This window comes from Apodemus sylvaticus, chromosome 3 (assembly GCF_947179515.1).
Source record: "Apodemus sylvaticus chromosome 3, mApoSyl1.1, whole genome shotgun sequence".
NCBI lineage: Eukaryota > Metazoa > Chordata > Mammalia > Rodentia > Muridae > Apodemus > Apodemus sylvaticus.
The window spans coordinates 123,300,541-123,320,861 of record NC_067474.1 but is presented as its reverse complement, the minus strand read 5'-3'; the positions used below and the strand labels follow the sequence as shown (position 1 = coordinate 123,320,861).

At 45.1% G+C, this 20,321-nt stretch overlaps 1 protein-coding gene across 1 annotated transcript; it reads left to right on the top strand.

Moving 5' to 3' along the window:
* Window positions 1-573: 573 nt before the first annotated feature.
* Window positions 574-19,288, top strand: Cpt2 (carnitine palmitoyltransferase 2). The gene is made up of 5 exons (XM_052176944.1): window positions 574-855; window positions 9,385-9,465; window positions 11,074-11,180; window positions 15,679-16,983; window positions 18,702-19,288. Exons 1-5 carry the CDS (start codon window positions 704-706, stop codon window positions 19,031-19,033), a joined length of 1,977 nt encoding a protein of 658 aa, XP_052032904.1. The 5' UTR covers window positions 574-703; the 3' UTR covers window positions 19,034-19,288.
* Window positions 19,289-20,321: the final 1,033 nt, after the last annotated feature.

Below are 20,321 nucleotides of genomic sequence, written 5' to 3'. Positions count from 1 at the left end.
GGCTAGGATCTTTAACTGTTTCTGCTTCTCCTGCAGACTACAGGCATGCATTCCCAATTCCCAGTTATACATTTTTTTTTAAAAACATTGTCTAGCTGAGCTGGCAGGACACCTGAGCAGAATTCCAAAGCCACACAATTCAAAGACTTCAGGCTTGGGGAAAACTACATGGACCTAGTATGAGCAAAGTATTCTCCCTAACAAATGATATTGGTGAAATAAGTATGGCTATTGTTCAGTAAATCTAGAACTGTGGAGGCTTTTGTTGATCTTGTCCTCTACTTAGAAGACAAAGGTTTGAAATGTTCTTGGTCTGTAGAGACCAAGCCTTGACAAGTTTAGGTCTGCCAAATGCCAAGTTTCAGCGTTTCTTTTTCTCTACCTCTGATTTCTATCCAGTTCTGTGAAAGGAAAAGAGGTCAGCTTCAGAGTTGGTTGCCTGCCGCCCTGGGGCAAGAAACTGGACTTATTGTCTAGAGACCGCTTCCGGCCCGGGTGGGCGTGGTCGCGATGTGGGCGGGCTCTGGGCGGGGCCGAGTGTGGGCGGGGCCGCCGCCTGTCCGCGCCCGGAAGTGCCCCTGTGGGCGGAGCTGAACTGGACGTTAGGTCCCTGCGCCGTGTCCCGGGCCTGAGGGCAGCGGCCTGTTTGCTCAGGAACTCCTTCAGCCGCCGCGTTCTCAAGCCGCCGTTGCCGCCCGGGACGATGATGCCGCGCCTGCTGTTGCGTGACTGGTCCCGCTGCCCCTCGTTTGTCCTGGGAGCCCCTAGTCGGCCCTTAAGTGCTGTCTCGGGGCCCGCCGAGTATCTGCAGCACAGCATCGTACCCACCATGCACTACCAGGACAGCCTGCCCAGGTGAGCCTAGCCTCCTGGCCCCGGCCGCAGACCCGACTCCTGGCGCTCAGGACTTGCCCTGAACCTCCGGCCCAGGAGGCAGTCAAATTCCCCAACTTGGAAAACCTGAGACTTTGAAAATTCCCTGGCTCAGAAGATTCAGAAACTTTAAAGTCCCCTCCACAACCCTCCCGTCTACAAGTTCATCTTGAATCCTGCAAACTCCCTCTCCATTAATCTTTTAAGCTTAATCCATTAAGCTATCCTGCGCCCTACACACTTAATGTCTGAAAACCACCCGAATCCTTTCTACTAGGGATCCCTTTCTACTAGTCAATCCCTTGTTTTGTTTTGAGGGTTTGTGTGTCCAAGAACTAGCTCTGTAGACCAGGCTGGCCTACAGAGATCCTCTTCCTTCTGCCTATAGAGTGCTGGGATTAAACATAGACATAGGGCAAACCCCGTCCAGGGATGGTAGCCGGTTCCCAACATGGGTCTCCCTCGGGTCAGTTTCCACTCTTCACCTTTACCTGTTGCTGAGAACACCCAGCCTACTAACAGGACCTGCTCTGTTAGTGTCCCATCAGTTGCTGCAAGGACACCTTTATCCTCAATTTAGCATCCTCCACCTTCTAAGGTCAGCCTTAACCTAGGACCTTCTCATCCCCACCAAACCTTCTTCAGCACTCCTTCAGGTGGTCCCCAACACCTCACCCACACTACCTGACCTATCCAAACCGCCCTAATAAGTATTCCTCCATGTCCATCACCCCCCTCTCCCCTATACCCAGTACTTCCTAAAATTTGGAGTCTAGTTTTCTCTCTGATCTCTCAGCTTTGATTTGGGTTGCCAGATCTGCTCCAAGAATAGAAATTACCCTCAATCTAAGCCAAACCTAAGTTCTCCTCTCTGCATTCACTGTTTATTTACCAAACCAAGCTCCAGCCCTATTTCAAAATCCCTTCTCACTGTCCTTCCTGCTATATCCGCGGGGAAAGACAAACATTGTACCAAGGTATTGTTCCCTGCTGTGGGCTGTGTTTTTCTCCATGTCCAGCAGTTATTTAACCCAGTGTCATCTGCCCACCCTGCCTTCTCAGCAAGAACGTCCAGTAAGCTAACGTGTAAGACCAACTACAGTGAGGTTATCTGAATTCCGCAGGAGGGGTGGGAAAGAGAAAGGGGCTTTGCTGTTGTAGCATGAGGGTGTGACCTGGCTCTCCGGACAGCCTGTGTGAGCTACACTAATATGTAGGGGAAAGGTGAGGACTTGGGAAAGAGAGTTTTCATTTGCTGAGTCAGATGGGCACTGACTTTGAGGCAGGCCTTTGCCTCACCCAGGTTTAAGATCAGATGGACTGTCGGCAGTTTAGAATTGGAAAACTGTAAGAATAGTCAACATAATTTAGTCTTATCCAAAGCACAAACGTCTGTAAGATCCTGGAAGCATATATAGTATTGCTTGTCAGGTGTAGTGGCGGGTTCCTGGAAGTATAAATAGTATCACTAGTCAAGTGTAGTGGTGCATTCCTTTAATCCTAGCATTCAGAAGGTGGAGGCTGGGTGTGAGTTCAAGGCCTGCCTGATCTATATCGTGAGTTCCAGGATAGCCAGAGCTACATTTTAGAACCTGTCTTTGGGAAAAAACCAACCAGCCCCTCTTCCAAAAACAAAACAAACAAACAACAATTAAACAAACAAACAATGCTATACTACTACTGTACGCTCTTCACGGAACAGCCGACTTTCCTGGTACCGCATCTCAAAGTGGGAGTTAGAGGAGATACTCTCTATGTCAGCAGTTCTGGGCTAGTAAAATATATTGTCTTTGACACTCATCGATGTCACACTTGGCAAGGAGCCCTGACCTTGAGGTCGGATAGAACTTAGTTTCAGATTCTGTATTTGTCATCAGGGCTGCAGTTTTGTACAATTAAAGAGCCACAGTCCTCTGTGAGGTGACTGGTAACACAGTTCTTTGGACTATTAGGAGGCCCTTGGGATATGATGCCAGGGATGAGGAAACCATCGTCACGCCCATCATTCCTCCTTATCACGGCTTTGTTTTAGCCTCAGTGGCCTTGGACTCTTCACTAGTAGGAGCCCTAGAATCATTATCTGCTTAACTTTTTAAAGTGCTGTGGGTTTTGATCTTGTTTATACTAAGAGGTACATATCAAGGATATAGAGAATTGGCTCGGTGGGTAAGAGTGATTGCTGTCCTTACAGAGAACTTGAGTTCTGCTTGCAGTACCATTTCCAGCAGCTCCCAACTGCCTGTAACTCCAGGTCCAAGGAGTCATTAGAATTAAACATGGCGTATAAAGCCCTTGTGCAGGTTTGGCACAGAGTTCTCAGTAGACATTGATAAGCATGGTCCCTGCTATGAGCAGACAACTGCTGCTCTGTCAGTGACTCTGTCAGTCTGGGTAGGTGAGGGAAGCCCCGAAGAGGAGGTGACACTGACCTGGACTTTGATATTTACCAAGTGAGAGGAAGAACAGGGCTGCACACCAGGAGACGGTGTCTGAAACAGTGTTGTACATAGAGAGGTGGAGAGGGCGCATTGGCACAGAGCTGCACTTTTAGGCCTCGCTGGTTTGTGGCTGGAATGTTTAGTGGGGAGGGACCTTATGGGGAATCGTATAGATCTACAGTGGGGCCATGACAGTAAATGCCAGTTATCTGTTGCTTTTCATTTAACCTCCTACAGTGACAGCTGGTGTTCAAAACAATGGGCACATTCTGTAGAAAACCCGTGTGGGAGGCAAGAGTGGTAGTCATTTAGGAATAAACAAATCAGAAACTAAGTTCTATCTGACCTCAAGGTCAGGACTCCTTGACAAGTGTGACATCAATGAGTGTCAAAGACAATATATTTTACTAGCCTAGAACCGCTGACACAGAAAGTATCTCCTCTAACTCCCACTTTGAGACCAGGTAAGTCAGCTGTTCGGTGAAGAACATACAGTAGTAGTATAGGTTTGTTTGGTTTCTGTTGGTTGGTTGGTTGGTTGGGACAGAGAAGGCATTTTATCTGTGTTCTTGCAGGAAGAATGCCAAAGTTCCTGCTTTGAAGATGCAGATCGGGTATGGGAACAGGTGACTCAGTAGCTTATACAGGAGACAGATCTGCTTAGCATTTCCCCTTCATCTTTATTAGGGCAAATGTCTGTTAGCAAGGGATGGGGTGGGACAGGAAAACATGTGTGGTTAAGATGAAGCTGCTGTGAGCATCTCTCTAGACTCTGGCTCTACCCTCTTTTGATGCCTGATGAATCACCCAGAGATCTCCTGTCTTGATCGTGTTACTGGGAGAATGGTTGGGGAACACTCTATTAAAAGAAGATTGTTATAGTAAGAGTCTTTACATGCTGCAGAAAGTCCAGTTAAACTGGCTCGAGTAACTTGAGATCTACGAGCTCACACAGGTTTCCAGAATCCACTCATACGCTGTTTTGCCTTCCTGCTGAGCTCTTCATTTATGTGATTTCATTCTCAAGCCGGTTTTCTATTTGTGGTTGCAGAGAGGCAGCCAGTACACAATGCATAGCTTACACCCATCTCTTGGTGACCAAAGCTAATGAACATTGTTTACCATTTCCTAGAAATTCTAAGTCCTGTCTTAGTGGTTGTTCACTGGGTTGCCAAAGATCTGATCAGGAGGCTGGAAACCAACATTCAGGGTGGGTCTTCCCACTTCACTTAGCCTAAGAAAAGTCCTCACAGGCATGGCTCAGTGGTCCACTCGGACAGTTCTCTAGCATGAAATAATAAAGGGCAAAGCCATGTTACCACTGGCAGGCTCCTGCGGGCTGGCCGCCCAGGCACGGGCAGGCATGGCCGACCTATTCTCATCTCATGGAGACTCTTTGACTCAGAGCTCTGAACCCAGCTCGCTAAGTTTCCACTGGCCGGTCACTACACACCAGCCCCACATTTCCAAATTCCCACAGTCTTTTGGAGTTGCACTTCTTGCAAACCCACACTTTGCCTCCGTGTCTTTCTTAGTTCAGAATCAATGGTAACTCAATCGCTGGGTGCAACAACCAGCATCCTCATTTGTAAACCATATTAAATATAAATCCTCCAGTGACAAGTCCATTGAAATTACTCCCAGGTGATTCTAGACTGTGTCAAGTTGACAGTTAAAAACAGTCCTTACAGCCTGGGTGAGCTGGTCTGCTAGCACCAAGTATTTCCACCCCCATCTCCAGCTACATGTAGTGTTGTCATTACACCCATATGTTGCCATACCTGCTTTTTTTATAAAGTGGGTTCTGGGGGCTCAAACTCAGGCCCTCCTGCTTAAGCACTTTGCTGGCTCAGCCATCTTGCCAGCCCAGAATTCCCTGTTTTCAAGGGTACCATTTTTTTAGCCCATTCACAGCACTGCAGTCATAACTACTGTGGAATCCATTTTATCTTCCCGTCAAAGCCTGTCCTCAGTAGTTAGACACCTCCCACTCTGCCTGCCTGCCCTGTGCAACCTCTGACCTTCCTTCTGGAAGATGACCTCATGTTTGAACTCAGGATTGTTGGATGGCAACAGTCAGACATTTTCTAGCGTGCTACCTATAAAGAGAATAAACTTGCAGTTGGCAACATCCTGCTGTTTCTGGTTTCCCTCTTACTCCCTGGTTGGAGGAACCCGTAGAGGTCGAAATGGCCAAACTATAGAAATAAACTGTTGTAATATATACATTCCTGAAAAGACATGAATGTTCAGGGTGAGGAAGGTAAGGGAAGAAACACAGATGATGATGTCAAAACCCACGGGATGATTGGAGAGTTTCTAGCTGTAGCTTCTATATGATAACAACATCAAGCATCCATTAATGAGCTCTCAGTTTGGTGAAGAGAAAAATGAGTAAGAATTGCCACAAAATTGAAAAAGAAGACCTCACTTATTTGTGTGTGTGTGTATGTGTATGTGAATGTATGTGTACACAAGTGCATGCATGTGCTGTGTGGTAGAGGAGGTCAGAGGATAAATTGTAGGTTCATTCTTTATGCGGTCCCTGGAGCTCTAACTCAGGTCATTAGGCTTCGAGGTAAGTGCCTCTACTCACTGGGCCCTCTTCCTGGCTCCTGCCACTGAATTTGGTAGCGAAAAACCTGGAGAGTGGGTTCTTCTTGGGAGTGGAGTATTATTAAAAGAGTAACTGTGTTATAATAGCAAATTTGAACTGGCATAGTGGCTCACCTCTATAATCTCAGCACTTGGGAGGCTGAGGCAGGAGGATTGCCATGAGTTCCAGTCCAGCCTGAGCTTTATAGCATGTCCTTGTCCCCAAAACAACAACCAAGCAAGTTTGGCCTTTTGTGGTCCATGTGCTGCTATCTTCTGTCATGTTATTATGTAGTAAAATGACCTTCAAGAGTTTAGTCTTCTGCCGGGTGAGGTGGTCCATACCTTTAATCTCAGCACTTACAAGGCAGAAGCAGGTGTATCTCTGTGAGTTCTAGGCCACTCAGGTCTACATAGTTGAATCCTATAAATAAATAAATAAATAAATAAATAAATAAATAAATAAATAAATAAGACTGGAGAGATGGCTTAGCAGTTAAGAGGTACCAGCTGCTGTTCTTCCAGAGGACCTGGGTCCAATTCCCAGCATCCACATGGCAGCTCACAGCTGTCTATAACTCCAATTCCAGGGGGTCTGACACCCTCACACAGACATGCATGCATATAAAATAAATTAAGAAAGTGAAGAGGGAAAGGGCATGTTTCATGTCATGCTCAGAAAGGGAAGGAAAGGAAAGGAAAGAGAAAGATCAAGCCTTTTAGGATTCCCCAGCCTCCACAGCATTAAGTTTTTCTTAGTAAATGATGTTGTCTTGATTTGTGACAATATAAAACAGTCTAATGCTGGGTAGAAGAGGAAGTAAAATTAGTTAATTCATCAGATATAAGTTTATTAAAAGCCTTCCTTATGTTGGCCCATGTACCAGTGGTCACCAGAGCAGTTCTATGGGAAGAATTAGTAGTGGAAAGGTCTTGTCTATAAGATACCATAACTGCGAGAGGCAGTTCTATGCCCTTCTTCCTGTCTTCATTCTCACTGACCTCACTCTGGTGGAGAAACCAGCAGATGTTACAATTCAGGTCCATCCCAGGCGATCTCCTGGAGTGAGCTTACACAAACCTCTCTTCTAAGTTATTTTGCTCAGAACTTTTGTCACAGCAATAAAAGAAACTCTTGGAATTGTGCAATTAATAATTTAAAACAAAGTCACCACTCTGAAAATGTCCCTATTCCATTGAAGAAAGTGCAGTCAGGACAGAATTGATCATTCAGAAGTTTTTATTAAAGGCTGTTTTGTTTGTTTGTTTTTGTTTTTGTTTTACAAACCTCTGTTGTCTCTGATTTAGTATTTTCCTTAAAACGAAGGGAAAATTCTTTCCTTAATACCTTTGGTGTTAAAACCTAAGAAATTTAAATAATAGATTTTGTAATTATAAAGTGGCTGAGGTAATATTTGAGGTAATAATTCCTGTGTAAGTCAATGCCTAAAAGGGGGTCTGTGGGGTCAAAGTGTTCTGAATGGTTGGTTACTGGGAGGTATCTAAGTTCACAGTGGCTATAAAAATTTGCATTTATTCTTATTATCAAATTATAGATAAGCATATATTTAAAATAAATAGATGCAGTATAACCTATCATAAACTGAGTTATGTAGCCAGGTGATGGTGGCCACACCTTTAAATTAATCCCAGCACTTGGGAGGCAGAGGCAGGCAGATCTCTGTGAGTTTGAGGCCAACCTGGTCTACAGAGCAATTTCCAAGACAGCCAAAACTCTGTTACACAAACCCTGTCTCCAAAAACAAATAAGCAAGCTGAGCTGTGCTGCCCTTTGTAGAGAGTGGCTTGGTTTTCGTGAGTGACTGATAAAGTTCAGTATTTTGCATCATCTTGGTAGAAGTAAAGTAAGAAGCTATCATCGTGTTAATGCTAGGTTGTGAGTGACTGATAAAGTTCAGTATTTTGTATCATCTTGGTAGAAGTAAAGTAAGAAGCTATCATTGTGTTAATGCTAGGTTGTGTATCTTTCAATAAAATTATTGAAATGGCAGAGAAGATGCCATGGTGTTTGGGGAATGTGTTGCTAGTGAGCATTGGGTGCTCTTGCTGTTATCTGAGCACATGGGGATGCCTTGCGATTACTGGTAGGATGCTGGTGCTGGGCGTGGCATAGTGATCAGTTTCTACCTTTCAATGTATGCAGCCTCCATATTGAGCTGTTTTGGGCAGATCTATCCTTTCCCTTTTTTTCTTTTCTTTTTCTGAGACAGTTTCTCTGTGTAGTCCTTGCTGCTCTGGACTTTATGTAGAGCATTAGACTGGGCTTGAACTCAGAGATCTGTCTGCTTCTGCCTCCCAGGTGCTGGGATATAGGGAGTGGTTCTGATGCTTTGATTGGGAATCTGCGTGTGAACACAGAGACTCCAGTTCCTCAATTGGTTCTTGATCTATCAATAAAGATGCTAGCGACCAATGAGCTGGACAGAATAGGAGGGACTTCCACTTTTCCACTCTGGCAGGCTAGCAGACTCGAGAAAAGAGATTCACCATGCTTCGGAGGGAGAAAAGCCACCAGTCATGTGACATCTAGGGTGGGGTAGCCATTAGCCACTTCCCCAACTGGGACTGGAGTAGCAGGTGGGAGAGTAGAGACAACTAAGGTGAGGGCAGATGTAGGACTAACAGTGACTGAGCAACTGATCCTGAGGGCAGACTTAGGGGGCTGAGCTGGGAGGGAAAAGTCTGCGTGTGTGTGTGTGTGTGTGTGTGTGTGTGTGTGTGTGTGTGTGTGTGTGTGTATGTGTGTGTGTGTGTGTGTGTGTGTGTGTGTGTGTGTGTGTGTGTGTCTGTGTGTGTGTGTCTGTGTGTGTCTGTGTCTTTCATCCACAGATCTGAGGGAACCTGGGCAGGGCTGGTAGCACAGTCTGTCCAGAGTTTAAAGCGGGGTAGTAAAAACTACACACAACACTGGGATTAAAAGCATGAGCCTCCACATCTGGCTTTGTTTCACTCTTATGTGACTCTCTTTTGTAAAATGCTATTTTACAGACAAATCTTTTTTCCTTTCATCATGGATTGTTGGGAATGTATATTCAGTCAAAAGGTAGGACTTAGTACTAAACAGTATTGACCAGGAAAGAGGAATGCTTGGGATAGCCTCTGCTTTCCCATTTTAAATCTATTTTATTGTTATTAATTAAAATACTTTTATAGACATTTTAATAGAATAGAATAGACTTAACTGTTGATGTAGTAAAGTCATCAGCTCTGATTGCTCCTACTTGCTTATTTGTGTGGTACTAGAATCAAACCTAAGACCTCGTGCATGCTATGCTGGGGAAGTGCTCTATGCTGACCTATATCCCAGCCCTGTCCATCAATTCTGGCTTGTTACTGACTTTTCCATTTTTTACAAAGGGAATGAACCATCCAGTACTTGGTGTACTAGTTTGGCTCACCAAGCTTCTTGGCGTCTTCCTATGCTGTCAGCCTCACACTGACTTTGTGTTCTCCCTAGGCTGCCTATCCCTAAACTTGAAGACACCATGAAGAGATACCTCAGTGCACAGAAGCCTCTCTTGAATGACACCCAGTTCAGGTAACACTGCACATCTGAGAGCCATTGCTGACAGGCAGAATTCAAGAGAGGCTAGCAAAAGTGGTCACAGACCAAACTTCAAAGGTTATCAGTGGCCTGACAGAGCCTCCTGAACCTAGAACCTGGTTTATATATTTGCAAGTTGAGGAATTAGGTTTTCATTCTCAAAGGACTAATGAAGCTAGGGTAAGTCCCTCTAGTGAGACTCAGCAGGAGATGGTTTATAAGCCAGGATGGCATGTTTATGCTTAATTTTGGGAGGCTGGCTGGTCCCCCAAAATATTGGGAGTCATATTCAAGTCAAATTCAAGAGGCCAGTGTTCTGGGGAGGGAGGCCCATAAAAGATTATACAGCAGACAAGAGTCTGCTTGCTGAAGATGTTTACCAGATTGGATACTGTGCCCAAACACATGCCCTTTTAAAACCTCAGAATGAGACCTTACATGGAAACTACATTGTTGCAGATGTAACTAATTTAGATGAAGTTCTACTGGGATTGGGAAGGCCCCTAATCCAGCATGACTGATGTCCTTAAGAGATGTTGACAGCCATGAAGAACGCAGGTAGAAATTGGACTGGGGTGTCCACAAGCTTAGAACACCAAGGACTGTTGCCAACACCAGAGCCAAGAGAAGTGCATGGGGCAGGCTCTCTCCTCCATGGTCTGCAGGGAACACTGTCTTGTTGACACCTCGGTTTTGTGCTTGTAGCTCCAGGACTCCCAGAGAGTAAAACTCGAGGAATTTTTGTTTGTTTGCTATTGTTGTTTTGAGACTGGGCCTTTGTACATAGTACTGGTTGTTCTGGAACTCATTATGTAGACTAGGCTGGCCTTGAACTCACAGAGTTCTGCCTCCCTCTGCTCCAGAGTGCTTATATCAAAGGTGTGCACCACCACACTAGGTTTTCATCCATATTGGATTTGTGGCACCTGTAAGAGCAACCTTAGGAAACCAACCCAGCACACACTCTGAAGAGAACATCGGGTATCACCAGAAGGGGTTTGCATCAAAGCCTTGCAGTGTAGTATAAAGGGTGCTGTTTCCGACACTGGGAGTTTCCTGTACAGATTACTAGTTATTGTCATTAGAGTCACAGAGTCCTTCACTGCAGTCAAAGAAACAGGTGAACTAGTCGTAGTCTAGGCCTCTGCTTTAAAATAGTCATCCACAGTTCCTTTAACAATGAAATGGCTTCCAGGTACTGTGTCATGTTTTCCTCTGTCCCAAGCTTTATGTGTTTTAATTCCTTGAGATGGCATTATTCTCTTTTATGCAAATACACAGAGACCCGGAGATGGGCGCTTGTCTGAAGTCGCCCAGTGTGAATGTGGCAGAGTTAGGATTCACACTTGGCCCCCTTTTGACCCCAAAGCTTTTCCTCTGTGCCAAATGGCCTCCTCGTGGACAAGAGGCTTTGGAGGTGCCGCTGACCCTTCCAGGCCCTTAGGTGTATCCATTTTAGGCTGATTTCTGCTCTTCTCTTCTGCTCTTCTTCCCAGGCTCTGGGATATACTTTTGGGGACCCAGAGTGTGAATTCCTGGCCAGGAACCCATAAATCATGTTTTCCCTACTGTGATTTGATCTGTCTTTCTTGGAAATTACAGGAAAACAGAAATGCTGTGTAAGAATTTTGAGAGCGGCATTGGGAAGGAGCTGCACGCCCACTTGCTTGCTCAGGATAAGCAGAATAAGCACACCAGCTACATCTCAGGTAGGTGGGTGGGTGGGCAGGGGGGCTCATCATCCCAGGTAGGTGGGTAGGCAGGGGATGGGCTCATCATTCCAGGTATGTGGGGGGGTGGGGGAACTCATCATCCCGAGACATCTCCGCTCCTCCCTTCCTGAGTGTGTGTGGGGTACGCCGTGGATCCCAGCGCTTGAGCAGGTGTGCACTGGCATCCCGCACACAAGACAGTGGCTTGCCTTTGCAGTATCAATTCTATCTGAAAAAGATGCACAAGTCCTGTGTCATATCATTCAGTCCTGTACTGGCTGGCCAAATGTCCTCTGCAGCCTTGTCTCTTGTGCCTCTTTGATGTGAGTCATGTGTCAGCCAACCTGCTGCATCTGGCTTCCATAGCGGTCCCCACTTCTTCATTTACATTGTTGCTGGCAGATTGTTCCTTCCTCTGTGATCCAGGTAGAGCAGTTGTTCTAAGAAAACCCAGTTCTCTCTGTCTTTGGTCTACAGTCAGTGGTGTTCATCCCTGTTCTTACACTTAAAAAGAAATTACCTGTTCTAGTTTGTTTTTGTTTATTTTTTAATTTAAAAAATGTTTTATTATTTTGGAGATGGAAGGGGTCTCCCTTTGTAACCTAGGCTGGCTTCAATTTCATGAAGCTCTGCTTCGAGTAGCAGGGATTATACATATACCATTACATTTTACACATACACACACACACACTTTTTAACTATACATTCTATCTATATTTGGCAGGGGTTCGTGTGCCCCTCATGCATGTGGTAGTCAGAGGACAGATTGCAGAACTGAGTTCTCTCCTCCCACTATTTGGGCTTCTGGGGCCAAACTTAGATGGTCAGGCTTGACAACAGCACTTTACCCACGGAGCCATTTTCTTGGCCCGTTGTTTCTGGTTTTACCCATGATACATAACACAGTTTAAGGGACCATACAGGCCGGATGCTTAGCAGCTCAGAGCACTCACTGCTCTTGGAGAGCTGGCTCTGGCTACTAGCACCCATGTGAGGTAGCTCACAACTGCTTTAACTGCAGTTCCGGGGATTCAACCCCTTCTCCTGGCCTCTGTGGGTTCCTGCACATAGATTGAGCACAAATAATAATACTAATGCAGATTCATACATGCATACGTTTTTTTAAAAAATCAGATTATCTTATAAGACTTGTTGGGATAAGCAGAAGTTGGCCTACTCTCCCTAATTTCTTACTTTTCTCTTGACTATTTATTTACTAGCCAGGATGTTGCTGTGTAACCCCAACTGGACTTGGACTTGTAATCCCCCTGTCTCTGCCTCCTAAGAACTAAGGCTGCCTCGTCTAGCTTTAATTCTTCAGGCCCCGTTTCCTCTAAATTATATATTTACATTTCTCCCTTCTGTTTTAGACTGCCTGTTGACATCTCACTAACAAAAGTTAGACCTTAGCAGGCTTATATTTCTTTCTTGTACATATAAAAACATACAGACATGCTCCCATGCCCTCATTTGCACACTATAGTTACAATTTTAGTCAACTCTGAATCTGGTCCATACTGGAATAATCCTTACGTGTTGTTGTTGCTGAGTCATGAGGCCTGCTAGGATTGTTTCTCATTTATCAAGTTCTCATTTTCTCTGTTTAATAAAGATCTCATTTTTTGTTTAGTTTTCTATATGCTTAATATTTATCTTGATACTGCCCAAGCAATCAGAATATCTTCTGATTGCATGAAAGTACCCCAGCTGTTCTACGAGCTTTAAATCTTTAAGTTTGTTGTTGTTGTTGTTTTTGAGACAGGGCTTCACTGTGTAATCATCCTGGAACTTTCCCTTTAGTCTAGACGAACCTTAAACTTGGAGATCCACCAACGTCTGCCTCTGCTGTGATTAAAGGTGTGAGCCACCGTCCCCTGGCTGGACTTCTAGATTGTTCCAGTCAGATCTGTGAACTCTTGGCCTGTGGTGAAGCTTCTCTCTCTCTCTCTCTCTCTCTCTCTCTCTCTCTCTCACCCTCACTCTTGCTCTCCCTCTCTCAGCATCTTTTCCCTTTTTGTTGGTTTTCTTTTTGTTCTTGGCATCTTTACTGCCAGCCTTTCAGCCTTTTCTTTCTTCAGCCTTTCCTCGGGTTGGGACTCTGGTTTCTTGGACTTCATATTGTCCTCCCTCTTGGCTCCTCCTTCACTGTTTTCAGAGACTTTTGTCTTTTGGGAGCAGAACGCAGGAAGCAGTCCCAGTATCCAGGCATCCTTGAGTGGAGGACACTTGATTTGGCTGGGTTGGAAATGACTGAGCCACAGGATTTTGAAAGCTATTTTTCATTGTCTGTTAGCTTCAATTGCTGTTGATAAGTCTGATATTCTAGGCTTCAACCTTTGTCTATTTTCTCTCTGCCTCTCTGAAAGTTTCTAGTTTTATTTATTTTTTGACCCCAGTGTTCTGAAATTTCATATAATGTATTTTGGTGCGTATCTGTCCCTACCTAATTTTGCTGTGCCACTGACTGAATCCTCTTATGGAAGCTCATGTCCTTCTGTCCTGGGATGTGTTGTTTTACTTACTTCATTTCCTCTCATCTGGTGAAGATGTCTGTCTTTCTGTGCTGGTTTGGGGTGCATGTTCTGGCCCTCCCATCTCTTGTTGCTGTCACATTTTCCATCTCTTGCTCTTTTTCTTCTACTGTGTTGGAAATTTAGTTTCTCTTTCAGCTCTTCTGTGGAATTTCTAATTCTTGCTCTCTGTTCTCTACTTCCCCCTCTGCTCCACCGGCTCATTTTTGGTTAGAATAACATTTTTTTTCAATATTTACTTTGTGTGAGAGTGTGTGTGTGTGTGTGTGTGTGTGTGTGTGCGCACGCGCGCTCGCGCATGCATGCACATGCAATTGTCATAGAGCAACTTGTAGGACTTGGTTCTCTCTTCTAATGTGAGTCCTGAGGATCTAACTCAGGTCACCATGCTTAGTGGCAGGTGGCCTTACCAAGCTTGTTGTGAAGATTCTTTTTTACAGTTTATTTTTAGAATTTTAAGTTTCCTACTCGTACTTATCATGATCTCTCTCTCTTGAGTTCCATTCCCATTTGATGCTGCGTCATCCTTGGCTAGTGTCTACTGAGTGAGTTGTTCTCTGTGGGTAGGGGTGGGGCAGCTCAGTTTTAGACATAACTTTCTAAAGTGGATGGGTTCGGCTGTTGCTCTGGGTGCCTCTAGTGATGGTGTCTGATTAGATTCCCTAGGAAGGTGCTTCTAGTCATTCCCAACAGAGTATACTATAGAGAAATGGGCTGGGGGATCTGTGAGCTCCGTTGGGATGTCTTCTAGCTTATCTTGATGGAGAGAACAAGAGGGGAAGGGATCAGAGAGGAGCAGGCAAGCCTGCGATGGTGCATTTCACCCTGGCCCTCTGCGGTCTGCTGCGGGAAGCAGGTTGTAGCTTGGCTTCTTGCTAGGTTGAGGCTGGCCTTCTTCCATCTATCTTGGGCATTGCCAGTTGCCTCGATAACGTTCAGACTTTCAGTCTTTCCTTTTTCTCTTGACCTTAACATTGGCTTGCATGGTATTTTTGTAATCCTTTCTACCCAAAAGGCTGAGACAGAAGAGTTACAAATTTTGGACTATCTGTAGCAACAGTGAGACCCTGGCTAGGGTCATAAAAAATATACTACACACATAGTAGTAGTTGCTTTTGAGCGCATGGGGACTAGAGCTCTCATAGGGCTGGTGGGCATTCCTCAAAGGGATAAACAGAAGCCAGGTGTGGTGGGCAGACCTTTAATACCAGTACTCAGGAAGCAGAGGCACTCAGATTTCTGTAAATTCAAGGCCAGCCTGGTTTACACAGTGAATTCCAGGACTGCTAGGGCTATGTAGAGAGACCCTGTCTAAAAAAAAAAAATAAAATAAAAATAAAAAAAAAACTAAATAAAAATAATTAAAAGGCTTAGGAGAGAGTTAAAACTAGCTTACATATAATCTTAAAAGACTTGAGAACATCTGTCCACATAGAAACTTGCATATAGCTGGGCAGTTGTGGCACACGCCTGTAATCCCAGCACTCTGGGAGGCAGAGGCAGGAAGATTTCTGAGTTCGAGGCCAGCCTGGTCTACAGAGTGAGTTCCAGGACAGCCAGGGCTATACAGAGAAATCCTGTCTCGGAAAAAAAAAAAAAAAAGAAAGAAAGAAAGAAAGAAATTTGCATATAAAGTTTCATAGGATTACCATGCTTGGCTAAGAGGTGAACAAAAAACCAGATATCCATTAACTGATGAATGGATAAACAGAATGTACTATATCCATGTTACATGCATGTTACAACCTGGGTGAACCTCAGAACTATTATTAGAAGTAACAGAATCCAGACGCCTGGGACCAGGCATTGTGTGATACTGCTGATGTGGCATAAATCACTGTGCAGCCAAATACAGTCACCGTCTTGAAGTTGATATCATTTCTTCCACCTGGGCTGGAAGTCTTTTCTTTCTTAAATTTTATTGTTAGATCTCTCATTAGCTCTTTATGTTTTCTCTTTCTTAGGCCCCTGGTTTGATATGTATTTAACTGCTCGAGATTCTGTCGTTTTAAACTTTAATCCATTTATGGCGTTCAATCCAGACCCGAAGCCTGGGTATAATGATCAGCTCACCAGGGCCACCAACTTGACTGTTTCTGCAGTGCGGTTTCTGAAGACACTTCGGGCTGGCCTTCTAGAGCCAGAAGTATTCCACCTGAACCCTGCCAAAAGTGACACAGATGCCTTCAAAAGACTCATACGCTTTGTTCCTCCCTCTCTGTCCTGGTACGGAGCCTACCTGGTCAACGCGTATCCCCTGGATATGTCCCAGTATTTTCGGCTTTTCAATTCAACTCGTATACCCAAACCCAGTCGTGATGAACTCTTTACTGATACCAAGGCCAGACACCTGCTGGTCCTAAGAAAAGGACATTTCTATGTCTTTGATGTCCTTGATCAAGATGGGAACATTGTGAACCCCTCAGAAATTCAGGCACATCTAAAGTACATTCTCTCAGACGACAGGTCTGTGCCCGAGTTTCCCCTGGCATATTTGACCAGTGAGAACCGAGATGTTTGGGCAGAGCTCAGACAGAAGTTGATTCTTGGTGGCAACGAGGAAACCCTGAGGAAAGTGGACTCTGCTGTCTTCTGCCTCTGCCTAGATGACTTCCCGATGAAGAACCTTGTTCACCTGTCACACACCATGCTGCATGGCGATGGCACGAACCGCTGGTTTGATAAGTCCTTTAATCTCATCGTAGCCAAGGACGGCACTGCTGCCGTCCACTTTGAGCATGCGTGGGGGGATGGAGTGGCAGTGCTCAGGTTTTTCAATGAAGTGTTCAAAGACAGCACTCAGACCCCTGCCGTCGCTCCCCAGAGCCAGCCAGCCGCCACCGACTCCTCTGTGTCTGTGCAGAAACTCAGCTTTAAGCTCAGCAGTGCTCTAAAGGCTGGCATCACTGCTGCTAAGGAGAAGTTTGATACCACCATAAAAACCCTCACCATTGACTCCGTTCAGTTCCAGAGAGGTGGCAAGGAATTCTTGAAGAAGAAGAAGCTGAGCCCAGATGCGGTGGCCCAGCTGGCCTTCCAGATGGCTTTCCTGCGGCAGTACGGCCAGACAGTGGCTACCTATGAATCCTGCAGCACCGCAGCCTTCAAGCATGGCCGCACAGAGACTATCCGCCCAGCTTCCGTCTTCACTAAGAGATGCTCCGAAGCGTTTGTCAGGGAGCCCTCCAAGCACAGTGTGGACGAGCTTCAGCACATGATAGCCGAGTGCTCCAAATACCATGGCCAGCTGACCAAAGAAGCAGCGATGGGTAAGGCCCTGGTGGGGAGAACACCTTGGGTCTTGCTTGCCCTCTACGTGCCTCAGTAATACTCCACTCACATCAGTCGGATTCCTACCCATCACTAGGTTTAATGTACTTGCTAAATCCCAGATGATCTTTTTCCTAGGTTAGCCAAGCAGCCAGAGCAGCCCCTAGGGGGCAGAAGCTAAGGTGACACGGCAGGGAACTTTCCCTCATTTAAAGTCGGCCTCAGCTGCACCAGATGGTTTGTTTTGTTGTTGCTCCCCCCTACCCCCACCCCCCACCACGCCCCTTATTGGTCACAGACACATTTTTGGCTGGTTAGGATTTCTAAGCCTGTCCTCTTCACCTCAGCTACAGTATGCTCTGTAAACGGTTCATCTCAGAAGCTCATGACAGTAATCTACTTGGGTTTTTTGAGACAGGGTTTCCCAGTGTAGCTCTCGTTGTCCTAGACAATGAGGCTGAACTCAGAGGTCTACCTGCTTCTGTTTCTGCTGGGGTTATTTTTCTTCAAATTTTTGTGATAAAATTCAAGAATTGGAAAGGACATTAAGGAGCTCATAGTCCAGTCCTGTTATGTAGCATTTAATAGTGTCCTGGAATGAAGAGGTGCTCAAGACGTCTAGTTATTCTTTGTCCATTTTTAAGTTAGGAAGCTAAGCCACTGGCCCAGGGTTACACATGGCTGAGATTAGAATCCTGGGTAGATGTTACCACTTTTCCACCCAGTCAGTCTGTTACTCGTGAACTTTGAGTTTTACCCAGTTTTCTTTTCTTTACCCACTCAAGAAGCAGTGATGGGTGAGGCACAGGTGTGTGTGTGTGTGTGTGTGTGTGTGTGTGATTGAGGAATGAACCCAGGGTCTTGCCCATTGAACCTCATTTCAGTTGTGAAGCTCATGTTCCTTCCTACCATCTCGGTCTGAAATGATTTAGGTTTTTTGTTTGTTTAATTATTTTAGATGTATTATTTTATTGTGTGAGTGTTTTGCCTACCTGTATGTGCACCGTGTGTGTTCCTGCTGCCTGTGGAGGTCAGAAAAGGGCATCATAATCTCCTGGAACTAGAGTTGTGAGCCGCCATGTCGGTTCTGAGAATTGACAGAAGGAACAAATGCTCCACTGGGCCAGCTCTCCAGCCCTTGCTTGTTTTCTGTGTAGTCCTGGCTGACCTGAAACTCAGTGTGTAGACCAGACTGACCTTGAACTCACAGAGATCCTCCTGTCTCTGCCTCCTGAGTTTTGGATATTGAAAGTGTGGCCACCATGCATGGCTTCATTTGTTTTGGACACATGTTTTTTGCCACGTTGTTCATTACTGTCCTTAAACTTGTAATCCTCCTGCCTCAGCTCCCTAGTGCTGGGAGTACAGTTATGCACCACGTTCAGTGTGTTTAGCATCATGCTTCCATGTTAGGTTCATATTTAGCCCATCTGTTGGAAGCTGAGAACATAGTTTTTACATCTTCTGGAGCGCCCTGCTGTATGGTCAGCTGGAGATGTGCGTGCAGTGGTAGAGAAGACCCTTCTCTCACTGAGAACATAGTTTTTACATCTTCTGGAGCGGCCTGCTGTATGGTCAGCTGGAGATGTGCGTGCAGTGGTAGAGAAGACCCTTCTCTCACTTTTCATGTGGTGGTTCCTACCATGGTTAGGGGGTCATCTACACTGTCTTCACTGTGAGGTCCTGAGACTCTGAATTTCCATTTTGTCTCTGACAGGCCAGGGCTTTGACCGCCACTTGTTTGCTCTACGGTATCTGGCAACAGCCAGAGGGGTCACCTTACCTGAGCTCTATCTGGACCCTGCATACCAGCAGATAAACCACAACATCCTGTCCACCAGCACTCTGAACAGCCCGGCAGTAAGCCTTGGTGGCTTTGCCCCTGTGGTCCCTGACGGCTTTGGCATCGCGTATGCTGTTCACGATGACTGGATCGGCTGCAACGTCTCCTCCTACTCGGGACGCAATGCCCGGGAGTTTCTCCACTGTGTCCAGAAGTGCTTGGAAGACATGTTCGATGCCCTGGAAGGCAAAGCCATCAAAACTTAGCTTCCTGGTTGGTGAAAAGCCTCCATTCTTCCTCATGAACATGGGAGTTGGTGTAGCTGGAAGGCACCATCTTGTGCCCAACCAGGCTAGTCCCTGGTGCTTGCGCAGCCAGTGCTGCAGGAGTGAGCGGAAGATTCCAACTGAAGGTGAGGAGAGACTGCAGCTCTAAAGCCTTTGTTCAGGAGATAGGGTTTGGAAAACAATCTCAGCTGTATTTATTGTTTAAATAGAAATAAAACCCAGTGTTGCTATGGTTCCTCTTTTTTCTTATCCTCAACCTTGTGTCATAGTCCCCCAAAGAACTTTCCAACAGCATGCAGAAATTGCAGTGACCTTGGGGTCCTAACCTTGGGATGGCATGGGTCCTCTTTGCCTGTAAGCTTGCCCCGGTCTCTGGGATACAGTCAGTTTAAAAGCACTCCTTCCTAAAGCATGAACTTGCAGGCCAGCTGGGCAGAAAAGCTCTTCCCATGGGCTAGAAGATTACTCCATTTTACTCTTTTCTAGCCAGGTAAAAAAATCCAGTCTTTTTTCTTTTTCTTTTCTTTTCTTTCTTTCTAGAATGTTTTTATTTTTTAAAGTTATTATTTTTTCTTTTTAAGACAGTGTTTATCTGTATCCTGGAACTCACTCTGTAGACCAGGCTGTCCTCAAACTCAAGAGATCCACCTGCTACTGCCTCCTCAGTGCTGGGATTAAAGGTGTGCACGATCACCACCTGGCTATTTTTATTTTTTTAAGTCTCTCTCTCTCTCTCTCTCTCTCTCTCTCTGTGTGTGTGTGTGTGTGCATATTTGTGTCTGTGCAAGGATGGCTTTTGTATATAATCTATTTCCAATAACTGAATTGTTGTACGGCTGAATTCTGGTTTAGGTTTCTCACAAATCATTTTAATTCGTTTTCTTATTTAATCCTCTTCCTAGTTTCTATTATATATATACATATATATATATATATATATATATATATATATGTATATATATATATACATATATATATATATAAAATATATATTGCCTCGTTACAATTTAACATTTATCTCTACACACACACAGTTAATAATTAACATGTCCATTTGCAGCACCATCTGCCATTAATTTTTTTCATCAATGGGTCTGTTTAACCTGTTTCTTTATCTTTTTGGCCATCACAGGCTAATACCAGCTCTGAACACTGTGGCATCTGGTACATCCGTCTTCCATCTGTGAACACAGTTGTAATTTCAATTAAATTTATAAAATAACGTTTTTGAAATGGGTGTCTAAACACTGTCTTCCTATCTGTGCTC

Excerpts from the sequence above, each read along its gene's own strand:
- Cpt2 (XM_052176944.1), top strand. The coding sequence starts at position 704 with ATGATGCCGCGCCTGCTGTTGCGTGACTGGTCCCGCTGCCCCTCGTTT. Across the intron at positions 856-9,384 it reads TACCAGGACAGCCTGCCCAG|GCTGCCTATCCCTAAACTTG; the intron begins GTGAGCCTAGCC and ends TGTTCTCCCTAG. Across the intron at positions 16,984-18,701 it reads GACCAAAGAAGCAGCGATGG|GCCAGGGCTTTGACCGCCAC; the intron begins GTAAGGCCCTGG and ends TGTCTCTGACAG.